Source organism: Mycteria americana, chromosome 9 (assembly GCF_035582795.1).
Source record: "Mycteria americana isolate JAX WOST 10 ecotype Jacksonville Zoo and Gardens chromosome 9, USCA_MyAme_1.0, whole genome shotgun sequence".
In the NCBI taxonomy this organism is placed as follows: Eukaryota; Metazoa; Chordata; class Aves; order Ciconiiformes; family Ciconiidae; genus Mycteria; species Mycteria americana.
In genome coordinates, this window is record NC_134373.1 from 21,947,529 (window position 1) to 21,965,708 (window position 18,180).

The 18,180-nt window shown below is 38.0% G+C and overlaps 1 protein-coding gene and 1 long non-coding RNA gene across 3 annotated transcripts in view; one reads left to right on the forward strand and one right to left on the reverse strand.

Moving 5' to 3' along the window:
* Positions 1-18,180, reverse strand: part of LOC142414693 (uncharacterized) — a 36,153-nt gene that overhangs the window by 10,657 nt on the left and 7,316 nt on the right. Inside the window, exons 8-24 of the mRNA XM_075512178.1 lie at positions 17,971-18,015; positions 17,309-17,353; positions 16,615-16,668; positions 15,262-15,330; positions 14,522-14,590; positions 12,515-12,583; positions 10,278-10,346; positions 9,774-9,842; positions 9,609-9,677; positions 8,381-8,449; positions 7,106-7,177; positions 6,447-6,515; positions 5,114-5,185; positions 4,152-4,220; positions 3,670-3,738; positions 1,588-1,656; positions 375-443 (exon numbers count right to left, since the gene is read on the reverse strand). Of these exons, the coding sequence (XP_075368293.1) occupies positions 375-443; positions 1,588-1,656; positions 3,670-3,738; positions 4,152-4,220; positions 5,114-5,185; positions 6,447-6,515; positions 7,106-7,177; positions 8,381-8,449; positions 9,609-9,677; positions 9,774-9,842; positions 10,278-10,346; positions 12,515-12,583; positions 14,522-14,590; positions 15,262-15,330; positions 16,615-16,668; positions 17,309-17,353; positions 17,971-18,015 (1,116 nt within the window). The remainder of the gene's footprint in view (positions 1-374; positions 444-1,587; positions 1,657-3,669; positions 3,739-4,151; positions 4,221-5,113; positions 5,186-6,446; positions 6,516-7,105; positions 7,178-8,380; positions 8,450-9,608; positions 9,678-9,773; positions 9,843-10,277; positions 10,347-12,514; positions 12,584-14,521; positions 14,591-15,261; positions 15,331-16,614; positions 16,669-17,308; positions 17,354-17,970; positions 18,016-18,180) is intronic.
* LOC142414694 (uncharacterized) lies at positions 49-18,066 on the forward strand. Of its 2 annotated transcripts, XR_012777157.1 has the most exons (5): positions 49-269; positions 3,264-3,369; positions 7,029-7,193; positions 8,756-8,789; positions 16,055-18,066. It is a non-coding gene; the product is annotated as an uncharacterized LOC142414694 (long non-coding RNA). The 2 variants fall into 2 exon arrangements; XR_012777156.1 differs by lacking the exon at positions 8,756-8,789.

Consider the following 18,180-nt stretch of genomic DNA (forward strand, 5'->3'; position numbering starts at 1 on the left):
CAGTTGAATCAGACTCTTTGTTCACATTGGCACTGTGCTAGCTTTTTCCCTACCAGTGCCTTCAGATAGCTAGGGGTTTGAGGTGAGTGGAAAAAAGATGTACGTCCTTTCAAGAAACATTAAGCATATTTAAGTAGCTGTAGTCAGTCAATCTTTCAGTTGCCTGTATAATTCCAGTAATCCTGCAGTCAGCATCAGGATGAGTTCTGAAGTGAAGCTTGAAGATCTTCTATGGGATCTGCCTTTTATATACTGACAAGTAAGTTAAAGTGGGATTAAAAAGGTATTCTGACTGTGACCTATGGGTAGGAATTATATCTGCATGAAGTAGAGTACACACATGCATTTACTTTTCTAGAAGTTAAGGTCTGTACCTTAGGTCCTGGTAGTCCAACTCCATCTGGGCCTTGTTCACCAGGAATCCCAGGAAGGCCTGGCAAGCCCTGAAATTATATGCACAGATAGAATATTAATTTAATTTACGGCTATATTGACTACATGCTTTTGTTAACATTAATATGGTAGTATCTTGAATATATTGTCTCTTAGTGGGATCCCTGTGGTCTACAATTGTTTAAATTCCACTCTGATAAGCCAGAAGTGGTGTCAGTGGCATTTGCATGTGTGTTGCATGTCATGCAGGAGGCTTGCCTGTGTTTGAAGACAGAGGAGTCTGATCCGGAGAGGCAGATGCAGAAGCAGTTCTGCATTGGGTGCACAAAAATATCAGGAAGTATTGTAAATCAAATTCCGGTTTCCATTTTGACATTCATTAATTTCTATTCCTCATTGTGGCAATTGCATGCACTTTTACTGTTGTATTTAGCACAGCTAAATGCTAGTATATCACCAAACTCTGTGACTCTAGCCAGCAATCTTCCTGGGACTTCCTCACTGCACAGGCATGTAACTACGAGGGCTGATGGAGCACACTGTTGAGCAGACTAGATATGTGCGGCCAGTGCTGCATACATGTGCAGGGAAGGGAGAGGAAGGAGCCTTTTCTCTTTGTATCCTTTTTGCAGGGATTGGTCATATCTACCAGTAAAGACCTCTGTAAAGGGCTGTAAAGTAGATTGACCAATTCTTTGCCACACCTTCAACAGCCTGAACAGAACTGAGGACAGTTTGCTCTTCTGGCTCTTTGGACAGTAGTTGCTTTTTTAGTGGTTCTGGAAGATAGTGTTGCCCTGAATTCACACCCATGTATATGAACACAGCTGCTTAGCTGGACTATATTCTCCTGTTCGGGAATAAATTTTGTATGGTTGGGCAGAAGACAGTATCCTACATCAAGATATTGAGGGAACTGATTGAAACATCAGTGATACTATAGAAAAAAAAGCCCCACTTGGAATATGTTACGTTGTGTAATCAGGAGGAGTGGAGGACATGGAGGGTCTTGGACTATTTCAGAAGGAGATTTCTTTTTCCTTCTACGCTGAAATGCATTTCCACAGTTGAGGAGCCTTTTTAGGCTTTTAGACCAGCAAATCTTTCCTAGCATGTCAGCCATGGAGGCTAATCACTTTGGTGTAGCACCTATTTGTTCCCAATTCACATAAAAAAAATTGTCTATAAACTTACAGGTGGGCCGGGATAACCATCTCCTTTTGGCCCAAAGGGCCCAGGGGGTCCTGGAAGACCTCGGTCACCCTGATGAAGGCAGGAAAAACAGCTGAGGTGAATGCCAATACAATTGCTAGCAGGAAATTTTCCATGAAAGTGAAACAACTTTGGCAAATATACTCTAAATTTATTTTATCTGTCTGTTTGTATGCTAATGTATTTTACTATGTGAATGATTATTGTAAGTTATTAATCCTGGACTAAAACTGGGATATTTAATGGTCCTGAGGATTTACAGGACCTTTCACTTTTAAGTCACTAATTGAATCTTTTTCAAGAGCTCTGTCTGTTGTCATTTGTGGCCTATATATAAGAAGGAATTACTTCAGTCACATTCCCCATATTTTTATCATTATTACTATTATTACAGCTTTGGGGGAACGAGCCCAAACTGACAGACAGCCAAAAGTCTAGCATGGGAACTGAATTACTCAGTAGCTACTTTACGTAAATCCTATAATTGAAGATAGATAAACTGCTGCAGAGCATTGGGAAAACTCTGTATAGTTTCTGCAATGCTCTATGTTTGTGTGGTGAGACAAAGGATGTAGGGCAGGGGACAACAGTGGTTTGTGTGGCCACTTTAAAAGTGTTGTTTTCTATCACAAGGTTCCTGTCTGGTTTTGTTGTTCCAGAATTGTATTTTTTTATAAAGCTGTGGAACCTCGTTAAAGCTATTGAGTATAACAGGAGCTTCCTATCAGAGATGTACAATTAAGCTCCTTTCATGGATCCAGATAGCTGGAGTATCTCAGGAACAGATTTACCAGGGAAACTAAGAGGACTTTAACCCTCCCAGCCATACTGGATGGTGCAGTGAGTTGCTCAGAGTTACAGCTGGATAGATGATCAAGATTGTGTTTGTCCCTGTAGCTACTCAAAATATGGGCATGCATAACAGTGGCAAGCAAAGGCCCATGCAATAATTAAAAAAAATATGACTGTAAAAGGTTTCACCCTGTACAGCTTAGTGCAGATGTGTGTCTGAGAGTGAAGCAACAGCAAAACCACTAATACTGACAAAGGCAGCAAAAAGTGAAGAACATAGTCATAGAAACATGCAGTGTTGCCCAATTGGAGGAGCTTTGGGGGCTCAAGGCTGAGGGACAGAGACTTGCAACTCTGAGCAAAGGACCTATTTCCTGTTGGTTAATTCCTGTTGGATTCCCAGAAATAGGACAACATGCAGTTCTCTGAATTAACTGGACTGTACCAGAAAAGTACATGATTCCATCATCATCGTCTCCTCCTGATGAAAATAAATTTAAGGATCTTGAAAACCACTAACTGATCAAAAAGGGATAGAGATTGCTACATGTTTCTCATGCTTCTGTTACTGTGTTCAGTTCACTCAAAGAACAAGAAATAAGTGCTATACTCAAACAAATTCACTAACTAAAAAAAAAGGGGGAGGGGGGCAGGATCCGGTTTATTTTAAGAAACACAGGTTTATATGTCCCAAGTTTCTTGGTGTTCAGACAAAATCAGCCCTGGAATGAAGAACGGCTTACAGAAGTTGAATCTCGGTAACACTGAGGCAATACTAGAGAAGCGCTAGAGAGAAGTCCTTAGAGATTAGCTACTTGTTCACGTTCTTCTTCCACTACTTAAGGCATCTGTTCTCACATTGCCAGTTTGGCCCATGTCCTGAGATCTTTTTGGAGTCTGTGGATTACCCTGTGTCAAAATCAGGAATGAAGCAAAGGAGCCTGGCTGAGAAAAATTAACTGTGCTTGACAGGTAGGCTGTTGTAAGCACATAAATCAGGTGTTCTCTCTGTATTCACTCCTCATCAATTAAAAACAGTCATTTTTCTCCTGGTTCTCTGCCATGTGCAAGCTTATGGTTCATGGAGTCTGGAATATTGACCATCCATGGTTTTCTGGCTCTGCAAATCCTTATACTCTGCCAGTGTTGTACGAGGTACACGCTAAGAACTATGGAACACATGGCCGTCCTAGGTGATTTGCTGTTGCTTCACTGAAATCCTGCCTTATTTTACAGTTCTATCAGAAATTAGTTTGCCAATTTAGGAGCTACCTTTGCCCCAGGAAGCCCAAAACCAGGTTCTCCAATTGGTCCAGCAAGACCAGGTAACCCAATGTCACCCTGCAATGAAGAAAATACATACTCTAGTTATCTATTTTATTAAACACCAATCACAGACTGTGTTTTTGGATTTCTGTTATACAAATTTTTATATATCAAACATAATAGCTAATTTTATTCATTGCTGTTGCAAGAATTAAACACCAAAAGCAGAAGAAAGAAAAGTATTTTGATATCCAAGGTTATGCAAAACAAAGAAATGAACACAGGTAGGCCACACCTCAAGCTGGCATACAGTTAATACCAGGGCATGGTGGCAACTAGACTGGATGCAATCCATAACTGTTCACAGGAAAGAAGAAGTTTTAGTTGACCTCATAAGGCTGAAATTATTTACACAAATAATAGCATGGCCTACTTCACAGTTTTCACCCTGTATTTATAAGCGTTTGGAGCTGGAGCGTGGATGTTACCTTTGGCCCAGGCACAGCTCTTCCAGGAGGGCCTGGCATTCCAAGACGTCCTGGCGCACCAGGCTCTCCCTGCAGTGAAGGAAGGAGAGAAAAACGAAGGATTTTTCTGAAAGTGAGCATAAGCATCTCATAGAGAAAACATTTATGCAATAATTTATAATATTCCATTAAAATTCTATTAGAATTTCTAATATTCTATTCTGTGTGGAGTGAAATCTAACTATTTGAAGAACTGATAACAAGCATAATTCTGATTTCTCAATGGAAATGAGATTCTTCTCAGTCACTGAACAAATATATGTTATTAGAAATCCCTTTCTTAGTGTTTTTGAGACTTGGTCCAGCACATCCAACACTCAAGACTTCCTGCCCAGCTGTGTAGGTATACTGAAAACATGTATATTTTTCTGTTAGAGTAGGTATTTTTAAGTAGTCCTTTCAGTGTACTTTTTTACCCCTTTTTATTTTTCCTCTTATGTGGAAATACACACTCTTGTGTGTATCAATAGCAAAAGACTTAACAAGAAACTGGAGGAGAAACCTGGAGTAGCCCTTCTCTCACTTTCAGTGAGTACTGAGTATTTGAATAGAAACTCCAAGTCCATAAAAGAATATCGGCCATGAGTCAGTGTAAGGGAAAATAAAGTCCTGTCACATATGTATATGCCATACACCATACTATCTTCCCAAATATTTCAGCATAAAAATACTAGTATTAGTGTCCCTTAACTTTTTCCAAACCTACAGGGAAGCAATATGGTAAATGCAAAGTTTTTTAAAAAATGCTTCTAGATGTTTATAGGGATCATGGTGTGTCTTGCTAAGAGAAGCCTTAGCTGAACTTTTTTTTTTTAATTATTTTTTAAGAAGCAAGTTCATTCTGGGACAGTTATTTCTGAGGTCTAGAACAAAGCACAGCTTTGGGGGACTATTTTACACAAATAACGTGGTAATAAACCTACTTTAGCTCCAGCAGGTCCAGGCACTCCTGTTGGTCCTGTTAATCCACGTATTCCTCTCTGACCTTGATCTCCCTACAAAAATGGAGAAGGCATGTCACACATACCAAATAATATTAACAATGTGTTAACTGAAATTAATTGTAAATATCAGTGAAAGATAATGAAGTTCTATCTTGTAGCTGGTGCACATGAGCTGTCCCTATTGCCTTCATTGGCAAGTCAGTTAATTCTGCTCAGTAATTGTCCAGTTTTGGATTTGTACAGTTAAAACTACATAGATTTCATCTGAAATTAAATTAACCGACTTACCAGTGAATACTGTGAAAAAAGTAAGAACCAAAAGGAATCTTTTGGTACTCCTTTTGCTTTTTCAGTCTTGCAGCTGAAAAAACAAGTAATTACATGAAAAAGATACTATCTAAGAGAAATAATCAAAACAGGAAAAGATCATTCACTCAAAGGTACTTTTTTTTTATTCAAAGGTAAATAGTGCCAATCAATTGACCACAATGCCCTCTCTGATTGATCAGCTTACACTTCTAGGCAGAAAAAGCTAAGAATAGGTAGTGTAAAGTTTGTAAAGGGATAACTGCTATTTAAGCATATTATTAGGCTGTAATAATTACAACAAAAATGAAACAGCTATGAGTCCAGAATCATTCTGAAAAAGTTCCATTACAGTAATTTAATTTTATTGCTGCATCATGTCATCTGCATGTATTCCCTACCAAAGTAATCTGAAAACAGGTGGATGCCTTGATTTTCCTTCCTACACTGTTTTTTAGTCCTTCCAGCTTCTTGCAATTGTGATACTTAATACCTTTATTTCTCTTCTGTTGTGACATTTAATCTCTGTCTTGTGCAATGTCTTTGGCAGGACACAGATCCTGATATGAGAAACCAGAATTACTTCTCCATCTGTGAATCAGTACAGAAGACCAGTACAAGAGCCAGAACCTAAAAGATCGACCCAGTTAGTTATTCCTAAGAGAAGTAGTATTCCCACTTAGCTCTTTGTGAACTTCTTGGACCAGATACTACCACAGGTAGTGGAAACTGTGAGCCACTGAACTGTTGTTCTGTCATTTAAAAAAAAATTCATGAAAAAGATGTCCTGGGTGGTCTTTTAGTAACTTTGCTATTTAAAAAGTTGTTGTTTTAGGCTGAGCCTGAAATAAACTCTGCAGTTAACCACTTTTAGAAGCACTCATTAACCTACTCCTTGACGTATATTTTTTTGTTACTTACAATAGACCAAAAAAGAGAAGGCTTTGACAAACCAGTTCCTGCAACATTGCAATTTTGAATGTCACCTTTAGTAAGAAATTCTCACCTTTTCCCCCTGTATTCCAATCCCTGGAGCACCTTCAGGACCTCTAAGACCAGGTAACCCTGGTTCACCCTGGAATAGAAAAAGCAGCGTTTCAGAGTACTGCATAGACATGGTGCAAGATCAACTCTGTATTCACTTAAATAAACTCATTAAAATCATAGACCTTTTAGAGTCAATGGCAAAACTCCCACTGATGTCAGTGGGCCCAGGATTTTCTTCCCATATTCAGAAGCAACCATTGTAAAACTCTGGTTGGAATGCATGAAGTAGCATGTTTCCTTAGTGATGGCTGAACACTCTGAGTATATAATCTTTAAATATATGGGGTTTCTGATTCTGGGAAAATACCATGATCAGAAGGCTACGAAAGGTTGCCTGTAGCCATTTTAGTGGTTTCCTTTCTGAGTTGTAGGGCATTTGGTGGATTAAAAAGAGCCAACAACTGTAAACAAATAAGACAACCCCGCACCCAAAAAAAAAGAAAAAGAAAAGTTTTCCCTGAAAAAGTATGTTTGAAAGAGAATTTTTTTCACTGAAAAATGTCCTACTTCTCCCCTTGTCCATGAACACTCTCTCTTCTAGGTTTGGGTATCAGCACAGGGAGAACAGTAGGAATGCTTGGAGGGAAGCAGGTAGACTGCAGACGGAGGTGAACCAACCTTTTGTCCAGGGGCTCCATCTTCTCCTGGAAGACCAGGCAGACCTGCCAGTCCTGAAGGGCCTGGCTCACCCTGACATCAATAAAAAGTAAGTCCTTCTATTAAATGCAGCTTGATACTATTCTTTCTCTTAATCAAGAAAATTTATTTTTAAAAGTATAGTAAAGTGTATATATATTTATAGCAAACATTTATGCATATGAACCCAAGTCTTGCCGGTTTTTTATAAAGACAACTCTCATGTATCTGGAACTATCCTACTGTCTGCTTGTTTGAACTATGCATTTTATCTATGCAATTAATATTACTAGCTATTAATGCTCCAGCTCATTCTTAAAAAATAATGCCATCATTTCATTAAGTGGCAGCACTTGAAGTAAATGTCAGATAGCTGACTGTGACATGATGGTTGACATCTTGCTGGTGAATATCAGTGCAAATCTATTAATGGAATTGCCATTGGCCTATTTATGTAAGGTTCAAGAGCCTGACCTGTTTTTAAATGAAATGGGATCATTTGGGGTCACATGGGTTCACTCAGCATTACCATATTTTGTGAAATTAAAGAAAGAAATTGGACAATTTCTTTCCAACCCCTGTCCCAAATCCCTAACAAACAAGAGCAAAACCAGGACAGCCCTGTGCCTTTCCACTATCACAAAAGTACTTTTTCATCTGTTCCCATATTTTATGTTAATTTGGCTGTTAATGACACAGGGACTAGTTAATATCTTGGTCACTTTAGCACTAACATAATCTGGTTACAGATTCCTATCCTCTCAGCAAGTGTGCTTTCTGTCTAGTAGCACAGCTTGTTTCCCATAGGAAGGTATGAGGATGTAGCTGCTGCTCTGTTTACATTCTATCCTGTGTGAAAAGGGAAGAAGCAGCACAATAAACACTGTTCAGTGCGTTTTTTTCACCAGGCCTGGCTACAGCTTAGCTTATGCTGGGGACTGAGTTCTGGCAACTGTTTAATATTCTGGATGGTTTTCTGGACAGAGCTGTAGGTGAGCTGTATGCAACACTGACTTGAGCATGGGCCAGGCATGTGGAAATTTTCAGTCACAATAAATCTTACTACTTTTGTACAAAACAGGTGTATTTAAAATGTTCCCATTTCTGGAGGTTATTGAAAGTCTGTGTTAAAAATTTTAAAGACTAAGAACCTAAATTTTATTTTTAAACTTATTTTAAAATGCCTACAGAAAGGATACTCAGGAAACACGTATTTCAAATCCGAATAAATAAATAAACTAAATAATTCCTCTGTACCTTAGAACCAGGTTCTCCAATACCTCTTTCTCCTGGCACTCCAGTCTCTCCTGGCAAGCCTTGTTCACCCTTAAGTAGAAATTATTTTTTAACAGCATTATCATGGAAAAATATAAAAGCATATTCTTGGTTGCTTATATTTAAAGAAAGATTAGTGGGGTATTGTCTTTAGTATGATGTGTTAAACCCTTGGACACAAAGATTGGGAATCTGGAGCATGTTTTGAGCTGTCACCAAAAACTTGTTGGTGGAAATGATTAATACTGTAAATCTATAATTGTATGTCCCTGTGAATGTCTCCCGTCAAAGTAGCAGATATTTCAGGAGCATATCTGTCATCCACAGAAAATTCACCCTTCTCTTTCTTTTTACCAGTGGTAAAGCACATCCCTGCACAATCACTTAAAATGTAAGAGGTCATCTCTGATGCTGCAAAATACTTTTCCTGGCATGGACCCTTCATGCACTTACATCTCTAGTTCCTTTATACTATGCTTTAATAGCCTTCAGTCATTCAGAACTTTGTCACCTCTTTCAGAAAATCACTTTAAATCTCCATTCCAAACACTTCAAGGGTGCCATCTTTCATTAACAGTTCTGTATTTTGCGAATCAGTCAAGGGTAAATTATGCTGACAGTTTTCCTTCAGCAAAGGTAATCTTCATTATACCTTGGACCATTCTTAACTGCTAGATACAGTAAATACACAAAGTCAGGTGAGACAACAGGCAGCAGAAGTAACAAGGAAGGCAGCCAATCTGTAAGGTATATATGTATTTTTCTGGAATGGAAACTGTACAGTGAAGATAAAAGATATTGAAATTTTGGTGTTCTCCTGTGTTAAGTGCAACTACTTTTTGGAATTGATTCCCTGCACCTGCACCTGATACGATGAAACTGCAAGTTCAAGGCAGACAACCCTTTCTATGGAAACATACTGGACAAAGTGCAGTTCACTGTCTGATACGTAGTACCTCGAAGGTTCTGTGGTGAGCCAAAACCTAAATAGATAGCTATGGCATTGGTTTATCAAGGCTTTTCAGTGGAGTAGGATCTGCTGTACAGTTTAATAATATTAATAAAGAAAATAATTTCCTGCAGCTATGTCAATACTTAGATTGGTGTTCAGCACTTTAACAAGCATAAGAATAGAGACAGACCATTTCTTAACCAGGAAACATAACAGTAAAAGCAGCATGGTAGCTTTTACTTCAGAAAATTCCCTAACCTTTGGTCCAGGTAGTCCCTGTCCTGGTAGCCCTCTAGAGCCAGGTGGTCCTTTTGGGCCCTCCACTCCCTGAAAAGATTAGATTAGTTAAGTAATTATTAAAAATAAAATATTCTCTGTTACTACACATTTAAGTGTGGGGTGAGGGGGAAGTGAAAATTGCACCTTCTCTCCTTGAATTCCAATTCCAGGTAATCCAACTGGCCCAGGTAAACCAGGAGGACCAAATTCACCCTGACAAACAAAGTACAATTGCTTAGTTGTGTAAAGATACAGAAACAATCTGGGACAGCTCCTGTGCTAGTAGATGTTGACTTAACCTCTTGAAGTCAGTGAAGCTGGGGATCTGACCATTTATCTTTCATATATGCATTTACTCCCTGCTGGTTCAGTTGCAAACAACTAGTCTCTTTTTCCCTTTCTAAACCTTAACTTTCACACAGAATCAGATACTTTTAATAACATTTCCTATTTTACTATGAAGAGAAGTTAAAATAGTTTGGGAGAGTTTATTAGGCATAAATCTCTCTACAAAATGCCTTATTATCCAGGGCCTATTGTGGGTTCCTTGCCTCATTACACCTTTTGTAGTGAACATCAACCCTATATTCCCTGTATTATGTAGATTTATTGGCACTTTGTTAATCCCCTGGTGTATTTACTGCTTACCTTTTCACCTTTTATGCTGATGCCTGGAAGTCCACGAGGGCCTTTTGGTCCATCAAAACCACGGTCTCCCTACATGAAAAAATAATATGTTGTTAACTGTAGAAACACACAGCTGTTCTCTCTGAAGTAACTAGAGACACTGTTTGCTCTGTCATCATGAAAACCAAAATGAGAAGAACCAGAAAGTAGCTTCTGGATCTGTTTTCCAGGATACCAAGGAGGTCATCTTTTCAAATGAGCTTGCTCTGCACTTTGAAATTGCTGATGAAAGAGCTGAACAAGCTGCTTTTTATCTTTCTGCCCACCTCAATTGCTTAAGGTCCTGTCCTGCTTCCCCTCAAATCAATGGCAAAACCACAACTGATTTAAATGTCAGCAGGGCTGAGTAATGAGACTAACTGAAAGCTGAATTCTGCTTATTTGTCTCATGGGTTAATCTCATTAAAGTATGGCAACGAGGATCTGGCTCTCACTAAGAATTTTGCCAGAATAAAGACCAGGCCAAACTGTGTTGTTGAAGTCTATTTGTAAATGTCATTGCCTTTCTAAATGTTTATTTACAAAACAGTGGTATTGGGGAAAATGTAGGTTATAATAAGGACACAAATATTGTGCTTTCTTGTACTTTTGGTAATAAAACACACAGAGACAGATGGTTAGCTTGTGTAAATTGTCACAAAATCACCCAAGGCAATAAAGTTATGCCCCAGACAGGTCTTTTCTCTCCCAAGTAACCAATTCCATCATTTTAACTTTGACTGAAATACATTATGTGGATTTCTGTTTAAAATAACATTCTTTACTCCTGATGCTTTGGAACACCTGCCTTCATTTTCCTTTTTACTGAACTGTGAGCTTGTAGTAAAAATGTTCTGAAGAAAGCAACTGTAGAGTTTGCTTTAGATTAACAAATCACCTGTTTAAAATGTGTTTAAAACCAGAGAGCTGACATACTTGGCAGCCATAAATAGGATTAGAGATACTTATAGACTCTGTTGATACATGCTTGGGTCCAGGTCAGACTTGGCAGTAAAAAGTAGTACATTTTTTGTAGAATCAAGAGTTCTAATAATGCTGGCAGAATTCCACTTTGATTATTTTATTCTGCCTATCTCAATTGCTCAGTAGTTTTGGTTAGATTATGCATTCTTCTGTACTCGTTCCCATTGTGCATTGTTGCTGTGCTTTACTTATTAGTTGTAGGGTTTCTTCCCACATGAATTGGTATTGCAGTGGCAATGGAATGATTTCTAAATGCATTTTCTTCAAATCATTTTTTGTTTGTTTTCATGCATGAGATCTGCTAAGCAAATACAAGCCATCAACAATGAGGTTAGATAATTTATATAATTAATTATAAAATATATACTGGATGTTTGAAGATACTATGTTGCCAGCAGCAGTCAAATTTAAACCTAGCTGATTACGGTATTGTGCTAAGCAAAAATCCTAAGACTTTTAGTAAAGGGACAGTTGGGGCCTGCATCTACGAAACAATTTTTTATTGTTTTCCCAAGCAAAATTGCCTTGGTGCGTGCATAAAAATGAGTGAACCATTTAGTTATTTATTTAGGTCATGCACAAGCTGTGTCCCTGTGTTACTGTAACCAAAGGTCAAAGTGACAACTCAGCCTGGGAGTTGTTTTTCAGCAGGCAGCAAAAGGAGCTAGCAGTGGGTCTAGTGCGTCCATCCATGTAGCTGCAACTATTACTGTCATTACTTCCATTGGATCTGAAAATTAGTAACAGCAGCTTTCTTTTCCCACAAACTGAATTCAGACTTCTGCTAAAATGCATAAGCCAGTGGCTGAGTATTTAAGAAGCTTAGAAGCCTGTCTTTAGTGACAGCAAAGATCTCTATATATAAGGATTTAGAAAAAAGCAACAACAAAAAGCTAAATTTTTCATCTAGGAATCACTTTTATAGTATTCTATTTAAAGTCAGATGCTTGAGGCTGTTTTAAAATTATAGCTGGAATTCTTTCCAGGCTTAGATCCCACAAATCAAGTGTCAGGTGAATTAAATACCGGCTTTACAGGCCCCAAAGGCTAGCTGTGCCTAGAAGTCATGTTTGGACCAACTGAATTCTATGAAAATATATCGGGTCAATTGATGCCAAATTTTAATATTAATTTACAAGCGACTTTCTCAGATTCCCGTGTCTGCTATGGACTTGTTTTGGCATGCACTCATTTAATGGTGCTGCTCTGGTCTTAAAATCCTTCGACTGCTGTACCTTTGCTCCTGGAAGCCCTTCTCCTGGTGAACCTCTTTCTCCTTGAACACCTTGTGGTCCTTGAGGCCCCTGTTAACATAAGTTTAAAATGGCCTAGAATATGTATTAATCACTCAAATCAACAGCAGCATGTTCTATGTCATTGTCGGTTTTAAGCACGTCTTTAAATGTTGGCGTAATTATAACCTGTTAAAAATAATACAGTAACATGATATTCACAGTGAATAAACGCTGAGCATTCTGGCCCGCAGCAATAACAAGGCAGACAGTTTTACTTTTCTGGTTACTTATGAATCACAGGTTATATAGCTGAAATTCCTGTTCCTTATACTTTTGAAATTTTCACTCCCTAAACTTGGGTTTGGTTTACAGATTGTTACTAATCCTTATTAATGTATTAGTATAATCATGAGAGAGTGGGAGAACCAGATTAAAGACCATGCAGAGGAGTACTGGAGAAGATGTAGCTGTAGAGAGATTTGACTGTAATTGGTGAAGAGAATAATAGCATGCCCTCTCTTTTTGAAAGCAGATCTGACAGGAGCAAGAGGGGCAAGTAAGACAACTAAAACCTTTCACTAAATGCGAGTCCAAAACCTGTGCATATTGAGTCCACTTCACAGTGGTTTCCTGCATCTGGTTTTTTTCCCTCTGATTTATTCCTCGAGATTACACACACATCACAGACTGCTGGTAGATTTGGCTCTGCATAGCCTAAATATGCTTCTGCTTCTTCTGCATAGAGCTTTAGAATTATACCTAGTTCTTAGGTAAAGATAATTACACTGCATTCAGCCATAAAAAGAAAACTCTTTTGAAGCAAATACACAAATACAAATAAAGTAAATTTTAAGAACACCTCTAGTATGTTTTTAAAAATCCGAATCTCTTGTTATACCAGTACAGCTGTTGTGGCTAACAAAGATGCACATCACAGGCACCTCTTCCCCCCCCCAAAGTGGCTCTTTTCTCTATGCTGTTATTGAAGAGACTCAGGAAGCATTACTGCCCCACTTTGACTGACTGTCACCACTGGCCTTATTAGCAATGCTCTTTTCTTTGGGCTCTTCAATGAGAACTCACTCCTCTCCAGTAGTGTATTTTCAAGCATGTTTGAGATCAGTCAGTTCAGTTACCAAACCATCTTTCTGTTTTTCGTGGGAGCACCTCTTTTGAAATGATTATTACAAATCTTTCCTTGTCAATGGGGAAAAGCTACTTTTGAAAAAACTGCATGAAATTTCACCGATGGTTACACTAGGGATCTTTCATCCAGGTGATGAGAAATGAATTTTAGTCTGCTGTACTGTAAACAGCTCAGTAAAAGGTGCTGTCTGACGCCTTGAAAAAAAGCGACCATAAAATTGGTGTACTGATTTTCCGAATTACCACAAAGAGGTTGAGTTTACAACTACCAGGAGGAGGAAGGGAAGGAAAAGAAGGAAGACACTTCAGAGCCAAACCTATTATAAGTTCTGAAAGTCAGGTTTTTTTTTACTTCTCCCTCTGTTATCTTCAGTAAAGGTAATACTGGTCAAATTTTTACCTGGGACCGCCTATGCAATCTGAATGTCTTTATGGAGGTTGTTTAGGTATGACTATTTCTAATGTTACAGTGGTTGAAATGGAGTCTCTCCCTCAAAGCCATGCTGATGTTAATGTTCTAATGATACTGAAAAGCAGTCAACTTTGAAATTACCACATGTGGATTTGAATCTGTCAGGGGACAGATTTGTTTAAATATTTATGTGGTTTTGCATAAGGCGTTATTTTTTCATAGCTGTTTTGGAGACTAAGTTAATTAGAGAAGTTAAGGAATTGGAAACATTTCCAGTTTATTGAGGGAAATGAAAGTCAGACAATGTAGTATGTATGAGAGTGAGAACTAGTGGAAGAAAGAAAAGAGATGGTATCATTTAACACACATATATTCCTTTTAACAGGGAAGCACTGAAAATTTTTCCTTTCTGTCCTGCTTCCCTCTCACCAAATAAAAAGTAGACATACCGTAAGTCCTGGCTCACCAACTCCGGGTGGGCCAACGGGGCCCGGTCTTCCTGTCAAACCAGTGTCACCCTTCAAACAAAGATGTATTTTGAAAATGCCTGATTTAGGTATTTGTATGTGTGCAGCATATAACAACTCATCAGACATTCTGTACTTGAAATGCTTGATGTAGGAGAATACAGGAATGACAGAGAAAATCTGAGTGTCCTCAGAGTCATACAGCATGCAAGGCCCAACAGACATTGAACTGGTGTCGTAGGGGACAGCCTCAATTCTGCTTTTGAGAGAAGACAATGTTGAATCTAAACAGTTAATTATTCCCATCATATTCCTAGTACATTATGTATCACTTATTGTCCTTTTCCAAGAAGTCAGTATTTCTATCGTAGTGTTTCTGTTTTCTTTATGCCAGTCATCCAAATCAACAAGCCTGCTTTTCACAGGATAATTTTTGTTTAAGACTATATATGCACTTTTACTCAGCCATACGCTGCTTGGATTGAGTTATGTCAAGCGTAAGAACTACTGTAAAAAAGTCCTTTGAAGTACATACTTAAAATGTACTTTTTTTTTCCCCCAAACAGTTTTGATCAACATACAAAATACTTTTCCAGTACCATAAAAACAGCATTTGGGGGCTTGAAGTTTCTCATGTACCAGCAAGTATATTATCTCAGCTGTCTCGGTCTTTGTTCTTATCCTACAATACATGTAATATAGAAGATGAGAGATGCTTGTACCTTTGGGCCTGGCAGTCCTATTCCAGTCTCTCCAGGCAAGCCAGGTGGCCCAGGGAGACCTCTTTCACCCTTTTCAAAGAATGAAAAAAGAAACAATTCTGCTTATGAATTGGCATGTAGGGAAATCAGCTTAACTTAGTTTGTAAGTTCATTTTTTGTATATCCTGAATTTCAGCCCATTGGAATTGTCTTACACAGTACTTCATCTGTTCACCCTTTCAATGCTTCAAAATTCCCTTTATTAAGAGTGTAGATATTTCCTGTACAAAGTGATACCAGATTAAACAAAAGGAATAATGTTTCATTTCATGTGGTATATAAGAGTTTTGACACCCAAATGCTCTATGCCTCACTGTTGTCCAGCAGGCGCTCTAAATATGGTGCAAAGGAGATATCGAGAGATACCAAAAGAGATAATGTCCTCTATAAACTTATTTTCAAGGTTTTCTCCACAGCTCCTTTCAGTAGCTGAAGAACCCATTAGCCTTGGCTGAATTACTCACTTTAAGTTTTTTCTGAGAAGCAAAGTGTAACTGTGGTCTCTCTTAATGAAGTTAAAACAGTTCCCATAATTGTCTGTAATACCCCATGATATTTGCATCTTCCATTAAACTACTATGATAAAAATATCAAGTTGTCACAGAACCCCAGAACAAAGTAATCTCCATTGGTATACCTGGAATTTACAATGGGGTAAGTGAGAAGTAAACCCAGCAAATCTTAAGAATTTAATAAATGTAAATCATAGGTTTTTCAAACAAACAAACAAACAAAAAATATTTTATGTTTACAGAGGGGACTGGATCTTGCAGTGAAGCACTGGGTGATTTCTGTGGCCCACCTTCAGAGGGCCCATTGCAAGACTGTGTCCTGAATTGACTCATCCTCGTGACTTTCTGATATCTTCTGCCGAGCAGCAGTAAACAGTGCGACTACTAATTTTGAGCTATAGAATTCATCTTGAGAATGTACAGCTTCAAGAGAAGAGTTTGTTTGAGATCCCAAACAGAATTCCTCCTTGGCTTTTAGGGAGAAAAATAGTTTTAAATTGAAAACTGAAGAAATGCAATGCTACACTGCTGCTAAGTAATATTCTGTGATGCTGCCATATTTTAACTGTTTGTGAAAGAAGATTGGAGTGTGATTTGGACCTGAATCCAATACAAAGAGCAAACGAAGACCTTTCTTAGGAACCTTATAGAATACAAAGAGTATATGATTTGCTAGCAATGTCACATTAAACTGCATCCCCTACCAGAAGGGTATGGCGTATAAGGATAAAAGCATTATTGTTGTGAGGCTGTATTAATACCTTTTAACATTAAGAAAAAGAAGAAATAATGCAGTTCTTACCTTTGATCCTTGCAGGCCTTCAGGCCCTTGATCTCCAGATTGTCCTTGTGGACCCTATTAAAACAGGAGTGATTTTAATGAGATTTTTCAAGCTTTCAGAACAATAGCAGCTTGAAAAAAAATCTCTGATTTGCTGTAGTCTGCATGAAAATATGAGTTAGAAACATTTCAGAAGGGAAGCTTTGCTTTCTGATGCATGTATAGATTCAGCTACTCAACTCAGTTGGAGCTGGGTCTGGTAATTGGGGGGAGAATTTGTCTCTCCCTTTATTTGAATACAGTTAAAGGTAGTCTATAGTCAAGATTTACTGAAACATCTATGATGGGCTAAGCTTCTTGGCCTTGAGCCCAAAAGTGTTGGGATGAAAAGAGACTAAAGTGTTTCCATGTACTTATGTGAGATAATGAAATAGTTAAGACACTGAATGGGAAATGAGTGATTTTGTTTTTTATGGAACTGTATTTGCTGTGGTCTTTGAGATCGAATGAATTATAAGGATGATTTATTTGTCTAGACTGCTCCTCCAAATACATGTTAATTTTGCTGTTTAAGAAGATAGATTTTGGATGCCTTGAACTCAGTGACTCAAAGATTCCATGACGGTTGTGGTATGACATTATTTCACAGCTTTGAATCCCAGGGAACCAGTTATTGTTGTTTTTATAGTTTCTTTCCTTTTTTTTTTTTTTTTACCTGTAGCCCTCTTGTTCCTCTGGGGCCTACTGGACCTTCAGGACCCTGAAAGGCAAGTGAAAAAAGGGATACATTTATGTTTGTTTAAATTTGGTCAAAAACACTTTTAGATAACTTTTTACTAAGGTTTCTTATTTAGATATCTTTACATTAATAAAAAATAAAATCAAGAAGTAGTGAATAAATATTTTTTAAATGGACTGTGGTAATCAGAATACAGAGTAAGAATGAACAGAGTTAATTATCAAGGCCCAGTAATCCAGGATTAAACTCTGTTTCATTTAAAATATTCACAGCAATTATACACCAAATCTTGAAGACCAGTGTTAGAAACCTTGATTTCATTTCCACCTCTCATTCCCTTTGCTTACTATTTCAAGCCTTCTGCCTCTGTTAAAGTCAAGTAGAGTTTTACGATTGTTATAAACAGGCTTAGGCTTGGGCCTTAAGAGGAATCACATGAAAATATAGAAGGAGCTGAGAAAGTTACTGAAAATGGTATCCTTGCTCACTTCATTTTTTAAAATTGTCAGTTAATTTCCCTCAGCCTTAGAATTAATATTTGCCTTAAATCTATCACCATGGTTGTTATTTAGGGAATTGTAGTTTTTCTGTATTTTAACTGTGTTTCCTGAAAGCATAACAACTTTGTGGCTACTTACTTTGTCTCCTTTTATCCCTGGGATTCCACATTCACCTCTTTCACCCTGGAAAGGAACAGGAATAAATATTTATGAGGTATATTGAGCGTATCATCCTTATTCTTTAGGTGCTTTAGTTGAAAAAATAAATGTTATTCTATTCATGACATATTATAGCAATTGTGCTGTAAGGTCATTGGGGAAGGGACACAACTTCTATTAGAGCTTGTG